Source organism: Notolabrus celidotus, chromosome 1 (assembly GCF_009762535.1).
Source record: "Notolabrus celidotus isolate fNotCel1 chromosome 1, fNotCel1.pri, whole genome shotgun sequence".
Classification (NCBI taxonomy): domain Eukaryota; kingdom Metazoa; phylum Chordata; class Actinopteri; order Labriformes; family Labridae; genus Notolabrus; species Notolabrus celidotus.
In genome coordinates this window covers 6,209,052-6,236,614 of record NC_048272.1, presented here as the reverse complement: position 1 = coordinate 6,236,614, position 27,563 = coordinate 6,209,052, and the positions used below count along the sequence as shown (strand labels likewise).

At 39.1% G+C, this 27,563-nt stretch overlaps 2 protein-coding genes across 2 annotated transcripts; one reads left to right on the top strand and one right to left on the bottom strand.

The window, feature by feature from the left end:
* Positions 1–869: 869 nt before the first annotated feature.
* On the bottom strand, positions 870–23,968 carry fancd2 (FA complementation group D2). The gene is made up of 44 exons (XM_034683875.1): positions 23,583–23,968; positions 23,242–23,299; positions 22,128–22,262; positions 21,961–22,028; positions 21,677–21,783; positions 21,490–21,550; positions 21,299–21,351; positions 21,130–21,208; positions 19,510–19,634; positions 19,337–19,424; positions 19,129–19,233; positions 18,932–19,011; positions 18,706–18,817; positions 18,569–18,604; positions 18,054–18,200; positions 17,430–17,564; positions 17,212–17,343; positions 17,017–17,124; positions 16,167–16,276; positions 16,016–16,070; positions 14,654–14,773; positions 14,427–14,500; positions 14,187–14,330; positions 13,959–14,059; positions 13,747–13,862; positions 12,775–12,883; positions 12,598–12,696; positions 12,402–12,496; positions 10,785–10,940; positions 10,412–10,528; positions 10,065–10,193; positions 9,867–9,985; positions 9,614–9,724; positions 8,827–8,957; positions 8,529–8,628; positions 7,429–7,551; positions 6,671–6,764; positions 5,888–5,959; positions 5,659–5,697; positions 5,493–5,567; positions 3,218–3,292; positions 2,960–3,106; positions 2,789–2,881; positions 870–1,309 (listed from the first exon to the last, which is right to left on the bottom strand). The coding sequence occupies exons 1-44, from the start codon at positions 23,586–23,588 to the stop codon at positions 1,229–1,231; spliced, it is 4,320 nt and encodes a 1,439-aa protein (XP_034539766.1). The 5' UTR covers positions 23,589–23,968; the 3' UTR covers positions 870–1,228.
* Positions 23,969–24,622: 654 nt separating this feature from the next.
* On the top strand, positions 24,623–27,257 carry gpx1b (glutathione peroxidase 1b). The gene is made up of 2 exons (XM_034690619.1): positions 24,623–24,959; positions 26,611–27,257. The coding sequence occupies exons 1-2, from the start codon at positions 24,744–24,746 to the stop codon at positions 26,959–26,961; spliced, it is 567 nt and encodes a 188-aa protein (XP_034546510.1). The 5' UTR covers positions 24,623–24,743; the 3' UTR covers positions 26,962–27,257.
* Positions 27,258–27,563: the final 306 nt, after the last annotated feature.

The following is a 27,563-nucleotide window of genomic DNA, read 5'->3' as shown; positions in this document are numbered from 1 at the left end:
GAGCAGATTTAACCAGGACACTGTAATTGTTTATTTGGCTATTAAAAGCAAAATTCTTTGTAAGGACATTAAGTCTCTATCATTAATATTATCAGGGGTTATGCCGAATATAAAGAGAGAAGGATTTAAAGAAAATTTGAGACCAAAGATTTGTTGGAGTTCCTTTTGAATATTTTTCCAAAAATCAATAAATTTTGGGCAATCCCAAAATATATGGGTGAAGTCCCCAATTAACCCACAGCCCGTCCAGCACAACTCAGATGTGTTACTGTATTTGGAAGTTATAGAAGGAGTATTAAAATACTGCATTTTTACCTTCCAATCAAATTCCCTCCATGCCGGGCTGTTAGTCTGTCCTGCTCTAAATGGTTCCATCCAGTCTTCATCCGTTATTATGATGTTTCCATTTCCCATTTTTCTTTCACCCCTAAGGTGTCATCCCCAGATTCATGTTGCAATGCTTTATAAATTCTTGAAATAACTCCCTTTTTAACTTCATTCTCTTTAAATGACAGGAACACTTCCTCTAGTTTGGATGTCATTTTACAAATATAATCCCTTTGCTTATGTCTTTGAAGGTAATTTCCAAGTTGTAGAGATTTATAGAAATCATGTGTTGGGAGGTTAAATTCCCTTTTAGGTTGCAAAACCATATTTTTAAGAATCCTTATTTCTTCAAAAGAATGTATAAGATTATTTATTTTATGAAATATAAATTAAGATTTTCTTTTTCATTATCACAGCTGATACATTTGTCATGCAACTATCCTCCAAAGGGGTGTTTATGTTAATAATTTACATTCAAAACTCCTGCCTCAAAAATCCTTCTAAATGTATTCAGCTCTAAATAACGAATCAGTCTCAAAGCATCTCTTTAACATCAATATTTTATTCTGTTGGCAAACAAATGGAACAAAACAGACAGCAAAACAAAAACAGAACCTTATCTGGAAAATTAGACTTCCATTTCTTTACTTGTTTTATCTTAAACAGGGATATGCACTTTCTGAATCTTTCTCCTGTGCCTTAGGTTATTGTCACGTATGTAAGAATGCAAATTACTTGAATTATTTGATTAATCTCAGAGTGCATATTGAATAGCAACATTTTATACATCACAAAATACAACAAAACATGTCTCCTGGAATCTAAAATTGAACATGTGATCCACAGATAAGACATTGACAGAGTTCACTTTACAATGAAACAAACAGAGTTCATCTTTCTGTTAGTCTGAATCATCCGAATCATCATCTTCAATCATACTTTTCCCTCTGTTGACCGTCCTTCTCTCCTCCGAGTCAGACTCCTAAGCACATGAGAAACATTTGTCAAACTTGCAAAATGTAGATTTTGAACTTTTGTGCAAGATGGAGAAAACTGCAAAAAAAAGCGCCATGGCAATTACCTTTTTCCTTTCAACTGCTTCAGCGACTTATAATTTGTGCTGTAGAGAGCTTTTCCAGTTATCTTATCTGCACACTGTACAATGTGAACTGACTGTTAACAGGACTGTGGGGTAATGGCCAACTAAGCAGCTGTTGGGGCACAACGTTTGGCTGGACTACTGTATGCTGCCTATCTTCAAAATAAAAACATTGTTCTGGGAACCCCTATCCCAGTCTTTTGGTTATTGTTTTGCAACACACCAGAGTCCAAAGTGGTAATTGCTTCATTTCTTTTATTTTCAATTAAATTATAACTAAGAAGCATTTGAGCTCACTGGTTTTGAGGCCTCTTTCATTTTTGTGAACTATTTTTGGATTAGTCATGATTAACCCTCCTGTTATGTTCGTAGGGAAGAGTATTAGGGCCACTGAAAAAAAAAAGAAATTAAGGTCCAATATATATTTTGTATTATTATTATTCTGAGAAAAAAGTCAGAATTTTGACTTTTCTCAGAATAATTATGAAATGTATATATATTTTTTTTTTCAGTGGTCCTAATCCTCTTCAGTGTGTCTGTTTCTCAGGAACAACAATACTGTTCCTGGGTCAATTTAACGCAGGGCATATTCTATTATCCAAAAGTGTCAGAACCCCCAAAAATCCCAATAAACACTTTTCTAATCTCATTATTAACTCCATTATGAACCATTTAAATTAATATCTAGTGCAATGATGTTCTTTAATTCTAACAGATCATGGTTTAATGAGGATATCTCACTTGTGTTGAATGAAAACTAATGTTAAAAGGGTGTTTGTGTGCGTGTGTGTATGAGTGGGGTGAAATATGTCACACAGTTGCAAAGAAACAACTAGTATTTGACACTTCTGAGCCCTTTTAGCCTCCACTTTGACTGCTTTGACCCACAAACAGTATATCTATAAACATGCAGGGGGGTTTGCAAATATGTGAAATCAACCATTTTCATTTTATATGTTGATTACGCTAATTAAGCCAAGCGGAAGAAGTTTCATACCGAAAAAATACTTTTAACCATTTTTTTTTTTAACTTTAAAAAAGGGTCAATTTGACCTGCAACATAACAGGAGGGTTAAGTGTGGGAAACTCTGGGCTATGTTGTTTAAAAAATGTTACAGGATCAACCTTTTTTCTATATATCCATATATAAAAATCAAATATATCATCATACTTTATGAATAGATACAAACAATACCACGGTAATAGGAGCCAATTCTATCCCTGTATCAGATGTGAACATTATTCAAAAAAAAAATTTAATCTTAAAAGTGATTGGTTTGTAGCAGCTTTTACTTAAAAAAAAACAAAAAAAACCCACAGAGAACAAATGAATGCCTTAGTTATCTTGAAAGCGGCGGTTACCTCATTCTCTGACTGCTCCTGAGGCGCCGGTGATTGTTGCCCCTCTTCCTCATCATCACTTCCTTGTGACATCTGAGAAAGAATCTCTTCACCCTGCAGCGTATGAGATTCCCATTTAGTGAGTGACTTGAATAAGAGGAGAAACAAAGTATGAGTTAAGTAAAGTTTTACCTTTAGGTTTCGATTCTTCAGGTTGCCGATCCAGAAAGCCTCCTGACAGTTGTTAAGTGTCAGCATGGCCTTGACTCTGTAGACAAACAGCTCCAGGCTCTTCTTCAAAGCAGGTACGTGGTTGGTCAGGCTCATGTCCTGATGGATCTGAGAGCAGAGGTATGATGACAATGCTAATTACTTACACAACAGGGTAATGGAGAGACAATATGACTGGAAGAGTTTGTACTCTGACTGTTGGATTTGATCCGGAGCTACCTTTGAATGCCCGCACATGTGATGGAGCTGTCTGGTGCTGAGCTGGAAGGTCTTCAGAAGACTCTGAACATCCTCCTGTAAAAAAAATCTTATAAGTGAAAAGCCATATCAAAATATATAAGAAGCAGAAGTAGAAACACGCATGCATGTTGAGATCAGAGTGCCATTTTGTTGCCTCTGTTGTTGTTGAAAATGTATTTTATGAAAAAGCAATTAATGAACATTGCTTTTAAAAAATGTATATACAAAAAGTTACAATTTATGTTATTCAATTTGTTCTATTATTAGCTAGTAAATATTAAACTACCATTATTTCATTTCTGAATGCTTTCTGCCTCCATTCATTTCTATGCCTTTCACCTCCTGAAGACCTATACTTGCAAAAGGTCCCATATAATGTTATTTTTCTGTTTACATGTTTGAAGGAGGAAGGCTGCAGACCAGTGCAGACTAATGGCCCTTTTCCACCGGCCCGTCTTAGCCCTACTCTACTCGACTCGACTCGACTCGACTCGACTCGACTCGACTCTACTCGGTTTGTGTTGCGTTTCCACGGGAGCAGTACCTCGTGTCAGATACCAGTTTTTCGTACCTGCTCTGCTCTGGTTCCAAGCGAGCTGAGCCGATACTAAAAGGTGACGTCGACGGACTGCCGGCCACTGATAGGTCAGAGAATGTCGTCACCGAAGAGTCATGAGCGCGACGCCCAACACAGGAATCAAACCCGCCATTTTTAAAAAACGACATCAGTACTGTACAATATCTACACGCAAAGTTTCTCCGTGGTCTGTTGACGAGGTCCAGACTTTTTTGGGTCTAGTGGCCGACAATTGTGATTGTTGTGTTTGTGTTTGTGTCGCGTTTAAAATGACGTGAATGCAGTTCCGCGCTGCAGTTTCCCCAGCTGTGCTATGACGACCCTGCCCACTGTGAGTCGGTACTCGGGCTGGTGGAAAAGGTACCCAAACCAAGTAGAGTCAAGTCGAGTGGAGTAGGGCTGGAACTGCGTAGTGGAAAAGGGCCATAATGCAGAGGTGGAAAAACACACACAAAAAAACTTGCACCAGTACGCTACACAAATGATCCAGAATCTAAATCCTAAATTGGAAGAGGCATCTGTTCAAACTAGCATTTCTACATTGTAAAAAATGAAAGGCAACTATTGGTATTTTGTGACATTTGTGTTGGTGTTTGCAACCAACAACAGAGCACTTGTAAAGTCTGGATTTAGCCTTTGATATTTTGGCTCTGCAACACTGAAGCAAAACCACAATAGCGTAGGAGGAAGCAGAATGCAAACCCCTCCTGTTGCCTTGTAGAAGTTATGTTTTCTCCACATGTGGGCTACAGAGACAATGCAGAGGCTTTTTGCCTTCCAAATTCTCAGGGGGTTACTAGGCTGAGTGAAGTAAAGGTACAGGCAAGGAAACATTTTCATTGTATGAGACCTTTAAGACAAATCTATTTCTAAATCAATTAGACTTTCACACAAGAGGCAGGCTGTGGCTGAGCGGTAGAGTTGGTTGTCTCTCTATCAGAAGGTAGGGAGTTTGATCCCAAGTCCTGCTGTCTACATGCCGAAGTGTCTTTGGGCAAAACACAAAACCCGAAAACTGCCCCCTGGTGGCTGTGCGAATGGAATTAAGGCGTTTTTCGACCACAGGAACTTTACCCCAGAACTGGGGACTTTACCCCTGAACTATGTGCATTTCGACCGGAGGAACCAGGGTCTAAGTTTAGTTCAGGGGTAGATAATCTCCCCCCTGAAAAGCCCCTGCTTGGGGGGTAGTACTTTTCAAAGTTCCTGGGACTTCGGTTGAACGCAACGGTGTTTGTGGAGTTTACACAGTTGTTGAAACACAGAGGGAGTTCCTGGAAATACATACTAGTTTAGTTTTTTATTAAGATTTCAAAATATTATTTAATATAATTTGTTTTTCTCCATACGTCACTGGTCTGATTTGCACAATCTACCCGGGACTTCAGGTCGCAGTCGAAACGCAGACAACAATGGGGGCACAGGAACCTTTTAGTTCCGGGGAAAGAAGTTCTGGGGGCTAAAAGACCCTGGAACTCTTGGTCGAAATGCACCTTTAGTTGGGCAATGTTCAGGGGCATAGCAGTCTCTGCCCTCAGTGTAGATGTAGTGTGAAAGGGTGAATGTGACATGTAATGTCATGTAAAGATTAGAGAATGTAAACACAGTCCATTTCAACAATTTAGCATGCAGCTTATTGTTATCAGATGTATGATGAGACACAAGACTCATGTGTACCTTGTGTTTTTTGAAACTGTTGTCTAGCAGCGGCATCCCCAACTTAAGGAAAGACTCCAGGAAGAGGCGACCATACTACCAATGACAAAATGATAACCAGTTAGTGCAAAATAATGGCAGCCTCACAAGGATGTGAAATGTTTTTCAGCATGCACAACCATTTTACCTTGAGGCACACATTGAGCACCGGTCTGGAATCAAACACCTGATGGACAAGATCAGAGTTCAGTGTTGAGATAGAATGATGAAGATTATAAAATGATAGAACAATTTTTACCTACAGTAAGATATTCCCAAACTAATGAAATGTGAAATAGTGAATGTGCATTGCAAACGAGGTCAGATATCAAAATGAGATCAGACAGAATTCACAAACATTACATGGACAAACAGACCTTAACTAAGTTGACGAGGACGTGAAAATCTCGGACAGCCAGGTTCCATGTCAGCAGCTTTTCACTCTGAGCCTGTGGTGAGGACAGGGTCAATTCAATCACATTCACAAAGTATGAATTTGCACTTAAAATTTGAGGTAACATATATTTAATGGTATATTTGTTGTTTTGCTACTTCCTGTAGATGTACAGTACCGGTCAAAAGTTTGGACACACCTTCTCATGCAATGGTTTTTATTTATTTCAATTATTTTCAACATTGTTGTTTAATACTGAAGACATCAAAACTATGAAATAATCTGGTTTTGCCGTAATCTGGATTACAACAGTAGTCAAATAGGGCTATCCATTGTGTACTAACCCTACCTCTGAACAACACAACTGATGGTCTCAAACACAATAAGAAGGCAAGTCATTCTACAAATGAACTCTTGACAAGGCTCATGTTAATTAGAAACCATTCCAGGAGACCACTTCATGAACCAGACTGAGAGAACACCAAGAGTGTGCAAAGCTGTCATGAAGGGAAAAGGGGGCTACTTTACAGAATCTAAAATATAAAACATATTCTGGTTTGTTTAACACTTTTTTGTTCATTAAACAATTCCATATATGTTCTTTCATAATTTTGATGTCTTCAGTCTTAATCTGCAGTGTTTCAAATAATTGAAGTAGATACAAAACGTTGAATGAGAAGGTGTTTCTAAACTTTTGACTGATAGTGTACATTAGTGTTTATAGTAGGTTACAGAAACTTGTCTCGTGTGACACCTGGTGGCTGACCTCAGTGCTGTCACTGGTTTTAAAAGGAGGAATCTTCCTGGCAGCTTTTTCCAGCTCGCCCATCAAAACTTTATAGAAGACCAGGAATGTCTGCCTGAAAGAAAAATAATGTGGCACATGGGTGGTTGTAAGACAGTGGAGCCTAAACATTTACTACAGGGACCCCCTTTGGTTGATAAATATCCTTCCCCTCACTCTGTGTGTCTAAACATAAACATGTCTATTGGCCATATCAACAAAACACACTGTCAGACACGCCTCAAAAACAAACTCCTGGAACTGAGAATTATTTGGAACGTTGTCTGCAAAAAACACAGAAATGCACTTCAGTGTGTGACATCAAAACTGGATAAACAACAAACCGCTTTTACAAAGGAAGCAATTAAAAGTAGCACTTCAATATGCAACACCCACATTGTTAATGTGTGCAGCCCACACTTGGTGGAGGTGAAGCTGAGAGCATGGTATGACTCATCATAATTGATCATCTTTGTTTGAGTAGTTGTGACGTTGTCGGTCTTATGTCTACGTGGCAGTCCCTTTACAAAACTCGCCCTGCTTTGCTAGCCATGCAGAACACTGTGCTATGTGTTTATTAAGCCTTGACGCAGCCCCTTTGTCATGACTCCTACCCCCTAAAAATTTGGGAGTCACTGCTGTGAGGAAACAGAGTGCTGAATGTCTGGAGCAAATGGATCAATCTGACAATAATATTATCTTTTCTAGAAACAAGAAGAATGATGGTGCTGAGAATGTACCTGTTGAGTGTGGGCCATGTTGCAGAGCTCTCATCTTTGGCTGCATTAATGAGCTCAGTGATTCCTTCTCCTGCTATCTCCTCCACTGCCTTCAGAACATCATCCACATGCTCCAGGTAGATGCTGCAAAGAGAGAAGAGACAGAAACTTCATAAATAAGAAATAATAGGTTGAAACTTCTTGTTACGTTTGAGTTGTTACAGAATATAGTTACCCTATTAAAATAATGGCCTAAGTCATTTTTTTTACAAAAATTAGTTTCTGGCCTAAATCATGTCTTAATGATTCTGGACACCTCTGGTAAAATCACCTCAATCCTTAGTTGAAAGGATTATGCTCTTTATGCCCTATAGGACAATGGCCTATGTCAAGAGGGGGACTTGGGCCGCTTTATTCTTCTCCTAAGTCAAAATGTTTGATTCTTTAGGATAAAATGTCTGACTTGGGCAATTTAACAAGCTTTCATGATGGCAGCTGCTTCAAGAAGCAACAGAATCTATAGTGCAGAAGAAGCTCTAAACATGATTCTTGAATCAGTTTCTACCGATGAGTGATAAGGTTTAATATTGACCTGAGATTTTTTCAATTTAGGTTAGAGTTATTTACGTTTTGAGTTTGCTTTATGGAATTAAAGGACAAGTTCAATAAAAACCCAGCAAAGAAGACCTGGAGAAGTGAGGAAAGGGACTGTCTCCTGACCAATTTGATTTGCCTGACATTTGTTTAATTTAAGTCAGGGTCATTTCAGTTTTGAGTTTGCACTATGAAAGGGCAGTTTAAGTCAGGTTTAAAGTTGCCAAAGTCACACTGGAATGCTCGAAAATTGCCCAAGTCACTTTATTCTTTAATGTTACATAAATGACACACGACGTTCTATGTATGTCAACAGTCATCCACTGTCAAGGCCTTTTTGATTGAAATGATTAATAAATATCACATGCTCTGCATTTGGTAAGGTTTTTTGTGTTTTCCCAAAAACTTGAAAAAATGACATAGGCCATTATTTATAGTTTGGGTTCTAACAGAAAACATGTGCTATCCATTGAAGCTTGATGCTACTTGTTTTTGTTTTGTGTGCAGTTTCTAATATGCAAACACACCTTAGGAGAGAGTAAAGTGTATCATTGAATTTGGTCCCCCGCTCCCTCTCACCGCTGGCTGTCACCCACTCTTGGCCGAGGAAATGTTTTGCAAGGGAAGCTAGGAAGAAAAAAAGGAAAACTGTTATCAACAAAGTTACAAAATAAAGGCTCAAAAGGCTTAGCCTCTACCAAGAACTATTTGCTTCTAAAAAAAAGAAACAAAAGAGTAGTTGAAACAGAGGTGCTGAAAGATCCTCATCTTTGTTTGTAACATTGTAGATGAGTTGATGGAAATGAAGAAACATGTCACACTGACCTCTCTGCTCTCTGTAGGCAGCAGGGTTCCCTCCTTTCTCTGACACAGTGGACAGGAGCTGGGAGAGGCACAGAGCAGTGCTGAGACTCGGCATTGTGCTTCTGAAGTTCACCAGGTACTCAAAGCTGTGTCTAAAACAGAAAATGACAAAGACACATTTGACTGGATATCAGATTCTCGATGTACTCGTTGTTTCTTGATCTAGCATTCCAAGAAAAAGGTATTCTGTATCTACATCTTTTTCATACATGGGGTACATAATAATAATTAATAATAAATAATTCATAGGATTTATATAGTGCTTTTCTTAATACTCAAAGTTGCTTTACATACAATAAAAGTAAAAATAAAACAGGTAAATAAAACAAAACAGGGTGTATGTGTCGTATGCTTTTTTGAACAAGAAGGTCTTGAGGTGGTTTTTGAATGATTGAAGTGAGTCAGAGTTGCGGATGTGTGGAGGGAGAGACTTCCAGAGAGCCTGGGTATCGATGGCAAAGGCTCTGTCCCCCAAGGTGCCGTGCTTGGACTTGGTGATAGGGGACAGGAGATTGGCATCTGATGATCTGAGGCGGCGAGATGAGGAGGGTCGGTCAGGTATGAGGGGGCGAGGTTATTGAGGGCTTTGTAGGTGATGAGCAGGATCTTGAGGGGGATTCGGTGCTGTATGGGGAGCCAGTGGAGGTGCTGAAGGATGGGTGTGATGTGGGCTCTGGAGCGCGAGTGAATGAGTAACCAGGCAGCGGAATTCTGGACATATGAAGAAATCTTAATCTGCATCACTCACTTCACCAGCTGGTCCAGGGGTAACTCCGCACCTCCCTCTTTGATTCGTCCAGCCAAAACTCCCAGGGCCTTCTTCAGTAAGCTTCGCTGCCCTGGCAGGTTGAATCCAGACCTGACAATGGATCAATTCATAGACAGATCAGGAACACAGTGCCACACACATACGCTAACACACAGGTATAATGCTCTGAAGTGTCATAGAGTTAAAAGATTTCATGTCTGCTGTGAAAGGCTGCAGTGTTGGCCCTCCTCACCAGCTGAAAGTGGTGTTCAAGACCTGCAGGAGCAGCTGGTAGGCTGATGACATCAGCTGGTGCTCCTGAGCATCTGTGGCAGGTCCATCCACAATGCCATTGTTCTCAGACAGCAGGGTCTGGAGAAAGTGCACACAGATTAATACAAGTTAAGTGTCATGTAAGAAAGGAATTCATGTCCACAGATTGTGTTTGCACCTGAAAATGGTTGTGGCAATTCTCCAGATGTGAGCAGAGGGTGGGCAGCAGCTGGACGCAACAGGAGGAGATATCTTTGGAGCTCATCTGTTGTAGATGGGAGAAGCCCACGCTCTTATCAGTCTTCCCCTGCAAAAAGAAAGCATCATTACTTTTTGTCTCATCAAAGACTGCATTGAAGTTTTATATAACTGAACAACATAACAAGCATCTTGACCCAGGGCAGAGTTGGACCGTTTATTCCTGTGCTAATAATAACAAAAGCTCTTTTCCTTGACATTACCAAATATCGTCATGGCCTCTCTGATCTCTTTTTATCACTGTGAACATAAACTTTTCTCCCGTACCTTGAGGAAAGGGGCTCTCTTGGCCGGTGCAGCTGTAAGACTGAATTCCAGTTTGCGCAGCATATCCTCCAGTAGGAAAAGCAGCTCGGCGGGACCCAGAAGAACTTCCTCTCGCACCTAAATCATGAACATTTTGGATGTGACGCACACATTTGTGCAATAGATATTGCACGAATATGCATATGAATTTCCCCTTTGTGGGACGAATAAAGGAGTATCTTATCTTAGATAGATCTGACAAATTGCACTGATTCATCCCTATGCTTCTTCTCAGGTTTGAATATGTTAGTTAATATGTAAGCTAACTCTATGTTTAAAGGGCCTACTTTTACAACTTTTAGAAGAACACAAAACTCATTATTCATTTCTTTACCTTGGATTGGAGCTCAGAGTCCAACACTGAGCGGCTGAGCAAGCCACACTGCAGCACACTCAGCACCTCCATGTCCAGCTCCCTGAAAAACTGCCTGTAGGACACTAGACTGACTCCTTGCCGGATCTCCTTTTCTTTTTCCTTCTCTGGTTGCTCCTGTAGAACACATGTAAATCACATGTTTACAATTTTATATTAATTCTTGATGATGTCACACAGTTTATTTAAATTCAATATTCATCACTTGCCTTCATAACCAGGCTCTATCGTCATATCTAAGCTATTCAAATGACACAAAGGTGTAATAGAAATTCCCAAATAAAGGGGTATTAAATAGATGATGATATAGATTGATGTTTTGACTTCGTATTATTCAATTCATGCAACACATAGGCAATGTCTTTAATGAAAAAAGGAGAGTTAGTCTTAGAGGGAAAGCTTTCTGGAATAACTTTTTCAAAGATACTGATTGGCAGCGGGCTGTGTTCTTACCTTTTAAGTTCTGTATATCCAATAAGATTAAAGAAATACATATCAAAGTTTTGCACAGCATTTATCCATCTAATTTACTTCTATCCGAATTCTCAGATATTGATCAGAATTGTACTTTTTGTAGTGACGAACCAGAATCTGCAAATGACTGGAATCACCTGCAACAATCCCTTAAGCTGACCTCTCTCATTCCATTCGCCACATTCAAAAACCTAATACACCCCATAACTCAACATCACTGCACTTGCTTTTAAATTGCTTTTAAGTTGTTCACTGCTGTCATATGTTTGTATTGTACTGTTCTGTTTCTAGGTCTCTCTGTACGTCCTCTCTGTTTTTGTTTTGTTTTTATTTATTGTCATGCCACCTGTGTTGCCTTCTCGCCCAGGTCTTTATTGCAAATGAGAATTGGTTCTCAATTAACTCACCTGGTTAAATAAATAAATAAATAAATAAGAATCTCTTCAACACCTGTTTTATAAAATTGTACATATTCCACTACTCTCTGGTCCCAAATGACAGAATATTTGATGCACAAAACTTATTATAATTTTATGATTGATTGTAAGGCTGTTATAATGTATTTTAAACATGTTAAAGGAGACATGAAATTCATGGTAAATGTAATGATAATTTATGGTAAATTTCATATTCACAAATGTAAACTGAAAAAATGCACCCCCTATTTCCCTGTTTATTTACAAGAACTAAAACTATACTTTGAATCCCTTGAATTGATTGATAACAAAAAAAGTAATAAAACAATAGATCTTTTTAATGAGTGTCTTGGAGAGGATTTCCCTCAGCGTCTGGAATATTGCATATATTTTAATTTATATATTAAGAGTTATATGTCCCGTTTTCTTGTTTTTGCTTTTTCTTTATTTCTTTGTCCTTGTCTCTTTAATTTATTGGGGTATTTGATTTGTCTGAAGCACATGTCTGTAGTGTTTGTCATTGTGTTGTTTACAATATTCAATACAAAAAATGTATAAATTAAAAAATGTAATTCATGCATTCATCCATGTTTATGAATCATGGCATCTTCCTCAACCATAAACAGAATCCCCCTTTTATCTTCGTGTCTATGTTTAAAAGAGATTAAAGAGAAGGGCAGAGATCTACCTGCATAGTTTTATCTGCATCAGTCGTCTCATCAAGCTGAGAGCTGTTCTCTGAGGAATTCCTGCCAGGGGCCTTCCTCTTCTTCCCTGTGCCCTCTTGATAATGAAAAAATATGTCAGGCACTAATGAGGAAACTTTTACCTGAATCTTATAACGTGTCTTCATTAGCACAATATGTGCTATAAGAACTTGTTACCCTTCTTCGTCTTAATTACAGGAGCAGTGGAACTCTGAATGACAGCATCGGGGCTTTCTCCGTCAAAGTTAGCGATGGGTGGAACATAGCCAGGTGTTCCTAACACGTTAAAGAAAGGTTGTTATTTTCAAACCATTCTATTTAATGATCTCAAATGATGATGTTTCCAAACTCCACCTGCCAACGCCTTCTCCAGCAGCGTCTGAAGGTAGGTGATGTTCTGCAGACGAGTCATCACTTTCATCTTCATCTCGATATCTTTCTGTCTGCAGAATGCATTGACGACCTGATCGAGAAAGAAAAGTAAGGCGCAGCTTTGGTCAGAATAAGTACAGTTAAGCCCCAAAATATTCATACCCCTGGCAAATTTTGACTTCAAGTTACTTTTATTCAACCAGCAAGGTTTTTCTTGATTGGATATGACACAGGCAGCTCCAGATAAGGCACACAAAAGCCCGCTTGGCCTTTGCAAATGCTCATCTGGACAAAGAAAAGACTTCTGGTCTTCTTCTGGTCGTCTTTTATGGTCAGATAAAACAAAAATGTAATTGTTTTGCCAAAGTGATGGGGTATTTGATTTGTCTGAAGCTCATATGGTGTTAAAAATGAGAAGCCTTCAACCCTAAGAACACCATCCCCACTGTCAAACATGGTGGTGGGAACCTAAGGCTTTGGGGGTGTTTATCAGCCAATGGACCAGGGAACCTAATCACAGTAAACGGCACCATGAAAAAAGCACGTTTTGCAGTGGCACAGCCAGAGTCCTGACTTGAATCCAATTGAGAATCTGTGGTGGGAGCTAAAAATCAGGGTGACGGCAAGGAGACCCTCCAACCTGAAAGAGTTGGAGCTCATCGCTAAAGGTGAATGGGCAAAAATACCAGTGGAGATATGCAAAATGGGTATGAATAATTTTGGACATGCCACTTTTTGTTCAAATGTAAATAAAGGCTGAGAAATAATTTTTTCCACAATGATGCCTCTTGTACATCGTCTTAGTACCTTCTGGGAGACGCCTGTGTCATTCTAATCAAGAAAAACCTTGCTGGTTGAATAAAAATAACTTTAAGTCAAATTTTCCAGGGGTATGAATAATTTCGGGCTTAACTGAATATCAGTCAGACCCAGTTGACGTTTGCATGCAGTTACCTCTCTAAACCAGTTGATGGTGTGAAAGAGCAGTGTACAGAGAAATTCCCGCTCTGTTTTAGACAGGCTCTCAGTCTTCTCCAGCACATCCATGTCTGTCAGGATCACAGGGCAGCCTGTGCTCCAGCAAATGGAAAAAAAAAACAAAGACGTGTATAAGTATTGAGAACCAACTGGATTCGAAGAGAAGTGTGGTGCTCCCTCTTCCCCACCTAACAGGGCGTCAATCTCCTCGAGGTCTCCCTGGTGCTGTTTCTCCTCACAGAGTCTCAGGAGGCGGAAAAATGGAGACAAACACAGAGGAGACACTCGCCTGCTTGTACAAAATATGAAGAGATGCAAAAACACAGATCTATTAGACTACTGTTTGTTTTCTAATATATTATCACATGCGGGGGAAATTTGTCATCACTTGAATATTTTGCTTTATGCTGATGGACCTTTGCGCCTTCTCATTCTGACTCTGCTGCTCTCTTTTGCTCTGGATGTCTTTGGCCAGGAGAGGTAGCAGGTTGATAGCAATGCCACCCTGACTCTCGTCCTCGTCGAGGTTGTACATAAAGCAGACCGGGAAGGGAAACGATCTGGTGGAGGTAAATTAACACCAGTAATTACATTAAATGTAGAGAAGGTATTTCAACACAAGTCATTTCTCGTGCTGCTGAGTGTCCATTACTAACCCTGAAATATCTGGGCCTAAATCCACTACAAAGTCGTTCTGGAAGTCATCCAGGACACTCTTTGCGATCATTTCCTGTTGACATGGGGACACAAACAGGACCAGACTGTTAAATCACGCCTTCATTCCACTTGAAAGCTGTATGATATCTTTATTACATTTAACATGTGTTAAACTAAGAGATAAGAAGAGTTTCTGAGACAGGAGGTGTAGCTGTTTATGACTCACCAACACCTGAGGGTCCAGGGTGGAGCTCAGAATCAGGTTGGCCAGTTCATCATAGTACAGAGCTGCAGCCTCAGGTGAGCTCTCACTGCTCGACTTCACAAGCTCCAACAGAGCTGACACCTGAAACAAGGGATTTGATTAGAAATAAACACAAGATACTTGTGCCCTAATGAGAAGGAAATGCACCCAGTGCTTTTGCCAGACTAAGAAGTTACGTAGCGTACCAAATGGCCCTTAGGGGCCACCACAAACCAAACAGCATTAGGCAAAAAGGAAAGAGGAAAAAATATGTTAGAGAGAGGACAAGGAGGGCAAAGCCAAGGTGCACCGGGGCCTGTTTGGGCTAGCGCTCATACCCTCTAAGTTAGGCCGTTCACTCTAGCTCTACCAACTCCCCCATTGTCATGAAGGAAGAGAAGAGAGAGAAGAAATGGAGAAAAAAACTGTCCAACTTTATTGGCACTCATTCATCGGACATCTCCTTTTCTGCCTTTCGCAAACTCTGTTCACACACTCCCAATTTCCTCAGTAATGAGATCATTGATCAAGCTGTAAAACCCTCTACGTACCTCTCTGACTTCACATCCTAGCCGTTTGACTTCTTCCGCCAAATCTGCACAACTACGCAATATTTTATATCTTTTCCTCTTCTAAGTCCTCCCAGGGCATCATGAGTTCTATAAAATAAACTATCTGCTGACTGGGACTCTGTGTCCTGTGGGCAGGTGTACCAAAGAAAACCTCAAACAGAGCACGAAACTAACAATTATAATGCGTCTGTGTTGATTTGAGAAAAATGATATAATCATTTTGCTTTATTTTTTTCACAAGTTTGGACACGACCCAGGTTAAGTTAACTGTGTTGACCCATAGCAGGTGTATAATGTCTAAATCTAGACGCAATTAAGTCAGTACAATTCAATAATCAAATTAAGGATTATTTACTTTTTATACTGCTCTAAAATTGAACCAACTCTTGCTCAAACTCCCAATGTAGAATAAGCTTTTACCAGTAAAATACCAGTTGAAAATAAAGTAAAGAAGACCAAACAGATTTGAAAATCACAATGAATTCAAACTAATAAATGATTTAACGGCACTGCCCTTCCAATATTTGCTCAAAACAAAAATAGATATATTTCAGGAAACCTACCCAAATAACATAATTCCTTGGCTGATATTAACATAAACAGTAGAAGTGAAGCACATTAAAAACTGTTGCTGTCAAAATGTTCCAGAAGTCATGGGTTTCTATCATGACTCAATAGTAAAACCATGCCAATAAATAACATCTAAAAAGAAAAAACTAAAATAAACAGTGATGTAACAGACATATTGATCACTCCAACTGGAAATACGCACCTGTCTGAGAGTCTCCTGGGATAACGACCCATTCTGTGACTCCTTCAGTTTTACCCTGAGGGAATTGTAATCATGGATTATTATTCAAAGGGACATAAAGAGGAAAAATAATATGACAAAAACTAGTGTGCTCATAAGTTACAGCTCCTACCTGCTGGCCCCCATACTGCCTACAATCATAACAGCACCAATGATGCCGATACGTTTGTACTTGGGTACAGTGCTGGACAGCTGTTTACGGATCACTATGTGCATGTCATCCTGAGGGGAGAATACAGAAGTGTAAGAGGCAGCAGATGAGGGGATGGTGAGAAAGGCAGAACAATGCTAACAAAATTAGGGTTGTAAAATTCTGGAAATTTTCAAAGCTGGAAACATTCCATGGGAATTAACGGGAATTTATGGGAATTTATGGTAATAAACCAGGAATTTACTAAATTGAAGGTTGGCTCTTAATAGGGAACTTAAATATAGTTGGGCAAAATATATTTTCGCATAATCCTGACTAAAACAACCAGATTTCATGAAAGAAGATGCTTCTTTATTTGAATGTTGAATGGAACTTTGTTGGAGGGAGAGAGGCTCTTATCATTTAACATTTTGAATGGGACTTTGTTGGGATTGCATTTTTGTTAATTTTTCATGGGTTGGGTCGAGGGGGATGAGTAATATTTAACTCAATATTCATGTTTTTGTTCATCAATGAAGAATTGATTGTTCAATAAAATATTTAACACTTGATAAAAGTTCTACTTACAAATCAATCTGTTTTAATTGTATTATTTTGGATGGATTTCTGCTTATAACAAAACAAATATTTATGCTTGGCTATGATACTTTTCCCAGTCAATTCCCATAAATTCCCATAACTCCCATGGAAAGTTTAAAATTTGGAATATTTGAAAAATTCCCCAGCTTAACTTCCCATGGAAATTTACCCGAAACGTTCCACCCCTTTGTAACCCTAAACAGAATCACTTAATTAGGGTGTTGCTGTGCACCTGGATATGAGATCCTTGTTGCTGCTGCCCGAAGGCCAGTCTGCTCAGGAGGTGGAAGAGTCTGCGGATCTGCTGAGGCATGAGGTTTTCCATGTAGTCCAAGATTCCCTGTGTCAAATAGATTGTAGAGTTGAAACTTAAAACAAATACAACAGTAAGTTACTAACCCATCTGCTAGCTGGTAGCTAGCCTCACCTTAACAAAAACAGCATACACCGCCATTTCTGAGGGCTTTTCTGTTACTAGACCACAGAGCAGCTCCAGAGCCATGTCCACCTCCCCACCCAAACCACTACACACATGGGTCACTAAAGCACCAACCACCTCCTAAAAAAAACACAGCACAGGACAAAATGTTAAATTATTTAGTTGCATCTATGTTCACTAAACTAAAAAAAATCCTCCAAACTCACCTGCCGGCTGTAGGAATCAAAGGCAGTGAATGAGTGTCGGTACATGTGTCCACCAAAAGGGACCACACAGGGGTCAGGGGAGCGCAGCAGACCCTGAGCCAGAGCCAGGATGGAGGAGAAATACCCTCGCATAACCTAGAGGATCATCATCAATTAGAAAAACATGACTTACTCTGAAGTTTTTGCCTCCTGATTAACGACCCCCACCCCCCATGTCTGTTTGTCTGTTTGTCTCCTTCTTACTTTTTCTTTTTTTTTTTCCTTTTTTTTTTTTTTTTGATTATTAATTCATTTTATTATATTTAGTTGTATTAATATATTACTATTATAACTCTTATGAACATTATTACTATATATATAGATATATTTTTGGGAGATATGTCATGTTTTGTTTTGTTTTTCTCTATGCTCACTGAAAAATAGAAAAAGGATGTAATAGTCACTCACTACACGTCTTTGCTTTTGTGACTTTCGATGTTGATCTGTCATTGTTTGCCATATTTCTCAATGAAAATATTATAAAAAAAAGAAAAAAGAAAAAATGACTTCAAAAATAATAAGAATTTCATAACATAGTGAACTGTGCCACTCTCTGTGTCTTTAAGTGTGCAGACACTGATCTACCTGAGCATAGTCCCTGAAGGTCTTTTGAAGCAGAGTCTCCTGGATCAGTCCAGTCCTCACTTTCACCTTTAGTAGCTTCTCCGCACCCCGTCGACTCTGGTTTGCATTAGTGGAGTGGAGGATGAACAGCACCAGCAGATCTATGACCTGACATGGCAGAGGAAATAAAAGGGAGACAGATAGATTCACATCTTCACAGACACAAGGCAGAGTAATACACAGAAATAGAGTCAGGACTGTTTGACCTGTTTTAAAGATGGAAGTAAGAATGGTGTGTAAAGAATGGCATAAAATGGTTACAGTGGAGTGTTAGCACAAAGATGTGATGATGATATTTTAAATTGTGATGATAAATAACAACATATTAACATGACTCACTAATGATGTTATTTTGCTTTAAAAATAGACTGGTAACAGTCAGAAACTGTTGTTTTTACTTGTGTGGGAATCACAGTAAAAAGGGGGTCCAACCCTTTCATGTTATTTACCACTTTACCTGATGAAATGACACTCACCTTATGGTCCTCTACTTCATCCACAGATTCGATTGCCTATTGGGAAAAAACAGGGCGGGGAAAAGTTGAGTAAAAAAACTCAAGAATTGAGATGACAGGGTGCCAGTATAAGTAGGAGAAAGCAAACAATTTCCAACCTTGAGCCAAGCCTCAGATATTGTTTTCTGGAATCGCACTGCAGACTTGATCCCATCTAATACCAATGTAACACTGTCCTGACTGCTGCCAGCTGCTGGTGTGGAGGCAGACCTGCTCACAATAACAATAAGGTCAATTCAGGAAAACAATGTCAAGAACCCTCTGGATTTCTTCAACATGATGTTATGAATAGTTGAAATAGTAGTGGATTTTGTGTTGTCTTACGCTCCTGATCCTTTGCACTTTGACACAGGAGGGAGAACACACTGCTCCAACTCCAGCTTTTTACGAAGACTACACACCACCTACACGCAGGAAGAGACACCCCACACTTTAAGAACTTAAGTAGTGAAATAACCAGGGCGTAATCACTGTTTTGTACTTGAAATGCACAACACTGTAGACATGACTTCAGCTCTGACCTCGTAGGCATCAGAGGCTGAGACAGAGTGGAGGATGAACTTGACCACAACAGGGAGGTCGTCCAGCTGCACGGCAGCCAAAGTTGCCATAACAGCTCCACGGACCTGAGATAGCAAACAGAGTCAGGTAACAACACCGAGTCATTCACTTGTCCTTAGATGATTCAGCAAGAATAACTTAAACAGAGTATTGGTGTGCATGTTCTACCTCAATTAGCAATGAAGAGCTTAGACTCAGGCTTGAGAGGGCATCTAGAATGGGGACTGTCAACTGAGTGTTCTCCTTGAGTAAAGTGCTAAAGAAAACAGTGATGGGGAATATTATTGAACACATGCAGTTCAAGCACCACAGATCAGTATCTGAGACTTATCTAGGCATACTTGAGCTCTCCGGCTATATCGTCATGTTGGGAGTCTTCAAGTATCTCTGGCAGACTGGTGATGATGTCACGCTGAACTTCCACTGGTGCTACTGACACCAGCTCCATGAGCTTCACAGCCAGCTCCTACAAATAAAAGCACACAGAAAGGGCTAAAATAAACATGAACATGGCGTTATAGAAATCAGTGATCACTGATAAAATAAAAATAAGGGCTGAAAGCAACGAAGAACTGTTACAAAAGATATATGATAAATGGAATGAGGATCTTGATACTGTAGATGCAAAAACAAAATGGAAGGATTGTTTAAAACTAACATATAGCATAAGCACTAATGAAAATCTGTGCCTAATCCAGTATAAGCTAATGACAAGAATGTATTATAGTAGAGACAAAATTCATGAATTTGACCCCAGCTGCTCAGACAGATGTTTAAAATGTAACTCCCACAGCGACTCCCTCATACATGCCTTTTGGTATTGTGCCAAAATTAGGACAAGTTGGGATGATATTGAAATATGGATGTTTAAAATATTTGATTATAAAATTGAGTTTGTCTTTTCCAAAACTTTGGCAAAATAAGACACCTATCTGGATGTCACATTCTGTTTTCATCATTAGTTTTTAAGAAACTTATTCTGAAAAATTGGAAAAATAAGGAAGCACCTACGCTTCAAATGTGGAAAACACTCATGAAATATGATCTGGGTATTGAAAGGACCATATCAGAGGACAGCAATAAAGGACAAATATTTGACAGTATATGGAGCAAGATTTATGAAGCGCTGTAGACGAGAGAAGCCACAAAATCACCCGATTACCATAAACTCTAAGGAACCCCCCTCAAACTTGCTGTATTAATGCAAGTGTGTGTAAGTGTGTGTGATTATTTGTAAGTGTTCGTGTGAGAGTGTGTGTGTGCGTGTGTGTGTTGGTGTGAGTCCATATGTCGGCGAAGGTGTATGATGGACAAGTGTAAACATGTCAGAGTGGGTGTAAGGGATACAAACTATCTGTGAGATCAATTCAACGTAACTGTAATGTTAACGAACAACACAGGATCCATTAAATTAAATTTGATTTCCTTGTTTTGTTTTGTTTTGTTTTTTGCTTGTTTGTTGTGTTTTTATTTTTATTTTATTTGTTATTCTTTGGAATTAAGATGACTAATTATTTGAATCACAGGATGTACTGATGTATTTAGACCTGCACACGCAATAAAATAAAATTATACATACATATATATATAAAAAAAAAAAGATCACTGATAAAATAAAGATTATTACTTGAATAGAGGAGAAATGCCACCTCATAAATGGCACAGGTACAGATGAGGATTAGGGCCACTGAAAATACTTTTTTGTATTTAGAGAGCAATGAGCAAAGAAATGTTTCTGTGTTGTGTAAATCTTCTTTCTATTCTGAGATTAAAGTCACAATTCTGACCTTTTCTCTAAAATATGACTTTAATCTCACAATTCTGTTTTTAATCTCAGAGTTTAAAATAATTACACTTTAAAAAAATGTTTTTTGCTTGCCAAACCTCCCAAATGTTTTTTCAGTGGCCTTAATCCTCTTCCATACACAAGCAACAAGACATACCAGCTAAAGAAGCACTACCTTGCTGTCCACAACTCTGTCCAGCCATTTAAGCTGGTTTATAATTATGCGAGGAACACTGAGCCCTCCTTCTCCAGGACTGTGAAAGAAAGAACAAGTTGGCTTTAGAAAACATTGGAGAAATATCTTTCAAAAACTAAAATTATTTAAAGTATATAAATATACTGACCCATCAAGCATAAATTCAGGGAGTTTCTCGAGCAAAACGTTAATGATGTATTTCTGTATGACAGGAAAAGGGGAAATTGAGCATGTGCACCTAGCAGGATTCACATTGGCATTCCTTAATATTAGAAAAAACAATAATTTTTTTTAGTTATGTCCAGATGTCATTTGCAGAATCGTCGCCGAACATTTTACCTGCAGCATCTCAATCCCCATCAACATACGTAGCAGACTTTCCTGGAATGAGCTGACAGAACTGCAACACAAAGGAGAATGTTTTCAGTAATCACTCAGTACAGACCCTAAGCCTTAATTGTCCAGTAGGTCATAGCTTGGCCTTAAGTAGCCTCTTTTTTGGCTCTGCTGTGTTTTTATGAGTTACCCAGAGTCTCCATCGGACAATCTCGGGACACAAGGAAGGAGGCAGTTCCTAAACCGCTCAGCATCCTCAATATGAGACTCCAGTCCAGTGGTGAATTCCTGCACAATCTGCCAAACAAAAGGACAATTAAAGTGATGCACTCTATCATGAACACTGGTTAAAAAAAACAGAGTATGGTCATCTATTGGCTTGTTCACTCTGTACATCTTCACATGACGATGAGGTGGACATCACTCAAACCTTTCTCCTATGTGTGCTGATTTACAAACGGATGATATGCTCACCCCAGGGTATCTGGGACTCTTCTGTAGTTTTTTTTGTATCCGTTTTTGGAAAACGACTTGGTCCACAGCTAGAGGGACAAAGGTAAAGATCAGAAAAAAACAAAGAAGGGAAACTGATTCCATTCACTGGTCAAATAGGTTTGCATTAATGGATGGAGAGTGTTTACCAATCTCATTGGATGTGCCACCTTGTTTTAAGGTGACACCTGCCTCTCGCAGAAAGACGCCAAAGACACTCTGATTGGTCTCTTCTGGAGCTGCTTCCTTTGGTTGGCGACCAGTGCTACGACTCTTCTTTGCCTCTATGACGAGCAGAGAGCAAACCAAGATCAAACAAGCTGAAAACCCCCAACTAAAAATGTCTTTAAAAAGATGTTATCAGTGACAAAGGGAAAGCGATGGAGGTATTGTCAGTTTTGATGTTTGCCGTGTCTTGTTTTGCTCAGGACAGTCAGCCAACTTTCTCACTACTAAATAAGGGACAGGTGCACGGTGCCATGATGGTGTGAGCAGGATGTGTGAATTCAGCGTATATTCATATTCTGATTCAACTGGAAATGCAGAAAGTGTGTATATTCCCTTTAATCCTTACTGTATCATTGTGTAACCTCATATGAATAAACCTCAAAGAAACCACAGTTTGTCTCTTTACAACACAGAAAAATTTAATGCAAAAGAGGAGTATGACCTATGAGTATGAATCAACAAATGTACTTTTTCCATGGATACTTTTTGCTGCTCTTGACTGACTCAAGTAGTCTTTTGTACTTTTGCACAGCCAGAGAGAAGTCCTCATATGACAAGTCACAGTACAGATATTTGAAGTTCATGTTTGATCCGCTCTGTGCTGCATGTGTTTCTCGAGTCTGACCATTTAATAGCCATAAGAGTGAAAATCCTCTCCACACTTTTTTTTGCAGGACTTGGCACATTTGCACTGAATACAACTGATGCACGTGAGGGGGCCTGTGATTAGATGACAGGTGGTGTGATTGGCACATGAGCTGCAACTGCCGTTTTATCTGATCTGGGATCTGTAGAGTGTTGTATTTGCTGTATTTACAAGAGTTAATAGTCAATATATGTGACAATTTAGCCCAATATACGGGATGTCCCGGCTAATTGGGACTACAGTTGGACACCCTAGTTGTTTTGGTCAGGACAGTCAGATATGAACATGCTGTGATCTTGTCAGGTGAAGTTACACGGCTGTTAATCCTATTTGAATATTTCTGAACATTTCAACAGCGAAGATGTTATGTTATGTTACATGCCACTTACTAGTTGCTGTGGTAGCTTCGTCTTTATCCACAGAGGAACGTTTCTTTTTACGCATCATCTGATTACATAAAAAAAAGGCAAAGCAATATTTAAAAAAAGCTAAACCAGGCTGGCAGGCACAAAATTAAGCTAACGAGCTAACCTTCACATAAAGTGTACCTAAGCAAGGACCTAGCAAAGCTATCTAACAGAATACCATACAGTGATGTTAGCTGGAGTGCGATTTAAGAAGTTCTTCTTATCAGTAACAACACAAACATGACATATTTTAAGTACATGATATTGTATTGATGTGATATTGTTGGCTGTAAGAATAATTCGGGATAAAAAAAGAGACATACTTTCATGGACAGATGAACTCAGCTCAGCCTCTGCCACAAGTTACAAAACAAACTTCCGCGCCAATGCGGTGCCTACGTCATCCTCTACAGTTAGGGGTCGTCACCATGTTGTTTCAGAGACAGAAGTGTACAAACCGGAAGTATTGTAACGGTTTTATATCTAAATAAAGTAACGGGGCTCTTTGTGTCTAGTCACTTTAATAGATAATACGCTATCGACTTAAATTTCTATCATGTTGTTGAAATAATTTGGCCCGTCCTTCCGCATTACAAAGATAACATTTTTTTAGAAAGTCTCTAACTCTCCAATTTAGGGACGCGTGTTTTATAACCATTGTCGCTGTTATCGGGCGGGGTTGGAACTCTGTCGACTTGCAGGATAAGGAGGAGTCTCTCCGGGATACGCCGTTTAAAGAAACATGCACACCCCATGGTGCTGTAAATAAGTCTAAACAAAATCAGAGAGCGTACAACTTATTACGGAGGTGTAACTTCTACCTGCTTCCGTGTTCGCTTCACTTAGTTGGTTTACTCCGTACTCAGAGCCGTGGGAAGTGGCTTTAATACAACATTATAGCCATTATGGCCTTTAGAAACATGTTTTTTGGGGAGTTTGGTTAGTGCACTATAGGCCCCTGTGGCGCAGCCTAAGCTTTTGTCCTTAAAGGAATTATTTTTTTCCCCTTACATTACTTTTATACTTTAAGTAGTTTTGAAACCAGTACTTTTACACTTTTACTTGAGTAAAAAGCTTGAGCTGATACTTCAACTTCTGCAGAAGTATTTTTAAACGCTACTGTCTATACTTCTACTTCAGCAATGAATGTGAATACTTTTGACACCTCTGCCTATAAGATACACGTCAAAAGTAGACATGCAAATGGGTGTGTGTTTTTATCTGACTTAGTCGGAATGAACAGGTTGTTTATTTTGTAAATTCTTATTTTGATTTACCGGGAAAGAAGGATGAAAGTGATGTAATGGTACATTGGGCCAATCCCACAGGCCGTCCCACAGGGTGCAGGGCGTGAACTATCTTGAAGGGTAGATAACACACTCTTTGACGTAGCGTTTTTCAAAGGCTCAAGACACTGACTGCGGCTGAGTGTCTGTCTGCTGGAGATAAAGGGAACACTGTGAGTTTAGAACCAGGTTGCAAGTATGGCTGCGAAATTTTACGAACTCACAGCTAACCTACTGACGGGAGAACCGTTCAGTTTTTCTAGCCTTAAGGGCAAAGTTGTCCTCATTGAGAATGTGGCGTCTCTCTGAGGTACGACCTCCAGGGATTACACCCAGATGAACGAGCTCCACGAGCGCTACGGCAGCAAAGGGCTCGTTATCCTGGGAGTACCCTGCAACCAGTTCGGCCATCAGGTAAGGAAACATTATAGCCTTTCTACCAGGTGTGATCACTTACTGACTCTCAGGCAAACAAGAGTTAACATTATTTTAATCTATTTTATTAATAGTTGTCCGGAAATAGCCACCTGCGTGTAGACTACATTGAAATGTTACCTTTCAACTTTTGACTGTAAGATTAATATACTGATAATAATACATTTTATTGATACATCGCTTCAAATAGGTTTATTCTTCTTTAATGTTTATCGAAATGAAGGGTTGATTTGCAAAAACAGATACATTTTCAAAAAAGATTTCTTTTTGATATAGATTCCTAAAGTTACATTTTCAAGATACCTCTGATCAGTAAAGTCATTTTGACTTAGTCAAAGCCACCCAACTTCAGTTGATTGATAAAACCAAAAGCTGTGGTCAAATTACATACGCATTCTACAACTCATGGTCATATTACATACCCAGATTATTCTTATTTATTGCTTAATTTGTCATTACCAACCATGATCACACCATGTCAACCTGTCACTACTGGAATTTTTTAGTACTGCCTGTAATTACTTCTATTTAATTTAAATTCCATTTGTAACATTGTATATATCTAAATTGTATTCTAGCTTTATTTATCTATTTTTAATTATTTTTATTTTTATTTAGCAAATGAACTCAAATGTATTGTCCCTGTCTCACTCTTGAGTCAGCTCACTCAGGACAAGCTCATGTGATCAGGTCAATGCAATATTTAGTGAACTTGTAACTATACTTTAAAGTTTTCCTATTAGATTATACCATTACATCAAATGTTGAACTTTTGAGAAGTACTTGTCTACTATCAGAAACAGTTTTTAGTGAGTTGCTGTGATGAAACATATTTAGGAAAGAGGAAATTGTGGTGGGGTTGGTGAGTTGCCAAATACCTGTGATCAGTAAAGTCATTTTGACTTAGTCAAAGCCACCCAACTTCAGTTGATTGATAAAACCAAAAGCTAGTAATAGAAAAACTATGTTTTTTTGAAACATGTTTTAATTTTTTCTTTTAAGTGAGTCATCTGTTTTTGCAAATGAACTCAAATGTATACTTAGGAAACATACTCAGGAAAGAGGAAATTGTGGTGGGGTTAGTGAGTTGCCAAATACCAAAGCTATAGGCCACTTGAGTTTTTTGGACCATTACATAGTCATTTATTAACCCTGTGTTAACAGGAACAAAGGCTATAAGTCATTCATTGATGGATGTTAGTAAAAATAATGCTTTAAATATTCTGTCAGCTTCATTTTGTAGGATGATATATAGTATATTGGATGGCTTAATAGAAAATTAAATGAACTCTATCTGACCTAAAGTTCATTAATAAGTCAGATGAGATAATTTAAGTTAGCATCAAATATTATTAATCACTGTATTAAGTAGTTAAAGACCATCAAGTTGTCCTCCCTTTACGGATTTCATTTGTTTTATCAACACCTTCATTCCACAACAAATTATGATACTCCTGCTTAATGTCTTGAAACCATTGTAGCCTTTCATCAGTCTTTTTATGGTGTTTGTGCAATACAAGTGCTACAAACAAATTCAGCTCTCACTTTTCAGTGCTCCTGTGTCATAAGGATAAAAAAACATTTTGTCTGCCATGACCTTTTATCATAATCCTGTGATCAATCCATGCAGGAGAACTGCAAGAACGAAGAAATCCTGCTGTCTCTGAAGTATGTCCGTCCTGGAAATGGCTTCGAGCCAAAGTTCCAGCTCCTGGCCAAGGTGGATGTGAATGGCAAGGACGCCCATCCTTTGTTTGTGTTCCTGAGAGAGTCACTTCCATTCCCCAGCGACGATCCGTCCTCCTTGATGGGTGATCCCAAATGTATCATCTGGAGCCCCGTATGCAGGAACGACGTGTCCTGGAACTTTGAGAAGTTCCTCATAGGGCAAGATGGAGTGCCGTTCAAGCGTTACAGCAGGAGGTTCCTCACCAGCAACATTGAGGGAGACATCAAGAAGCTCCTGAACCAGGCTAACTAATGCACCGTCCTCACCTGTTCCATATTCTCAGAACTGTCTAAGCGTGCTTAATATTTCTGTTCAGCTCTGTAGATGGTGTTTGACTCTGTTTAGACCACCTGTGCTCACTTGTACCTGATGGCTGTCTTCTGTTCTTATACTAAATGAAGGCATCCTCTGAAACCAAGCGATTTGTGAGGAGGATATCTGATGAAATGTAAAAGGCTGAATATTTCCAGCTGAATTGGGTGCATGTAAAGCACAGCTGTGTTTCAATGTGTTAAGAGGACCAATAAATGTATTTTTACAAAAAGAAACTCCAGACCGTCTCTCATTAAAACTAGGAACAACTTCTGGGGTTGTGTACAGAACTTTTAAAAACCTCATCTTGTATGAAGATCCTACATACCGTCATTCATAAGTCTATTTTTAGCTGGTAAAATATCCATCCAGAACTCACATAGTTAATACTAGGGATGCAGATGTACTATGATTACTGGTCCAGTGTCTAAGCCTGATAAGAGGTCATTTCACAACCAGTCAGCATGAATAGCGTGCAGTTAGGGTTGCATCACCTGCAAAAAAAAAAAAGATTATTGCAGAGGTATTTCATAACTCCTCCT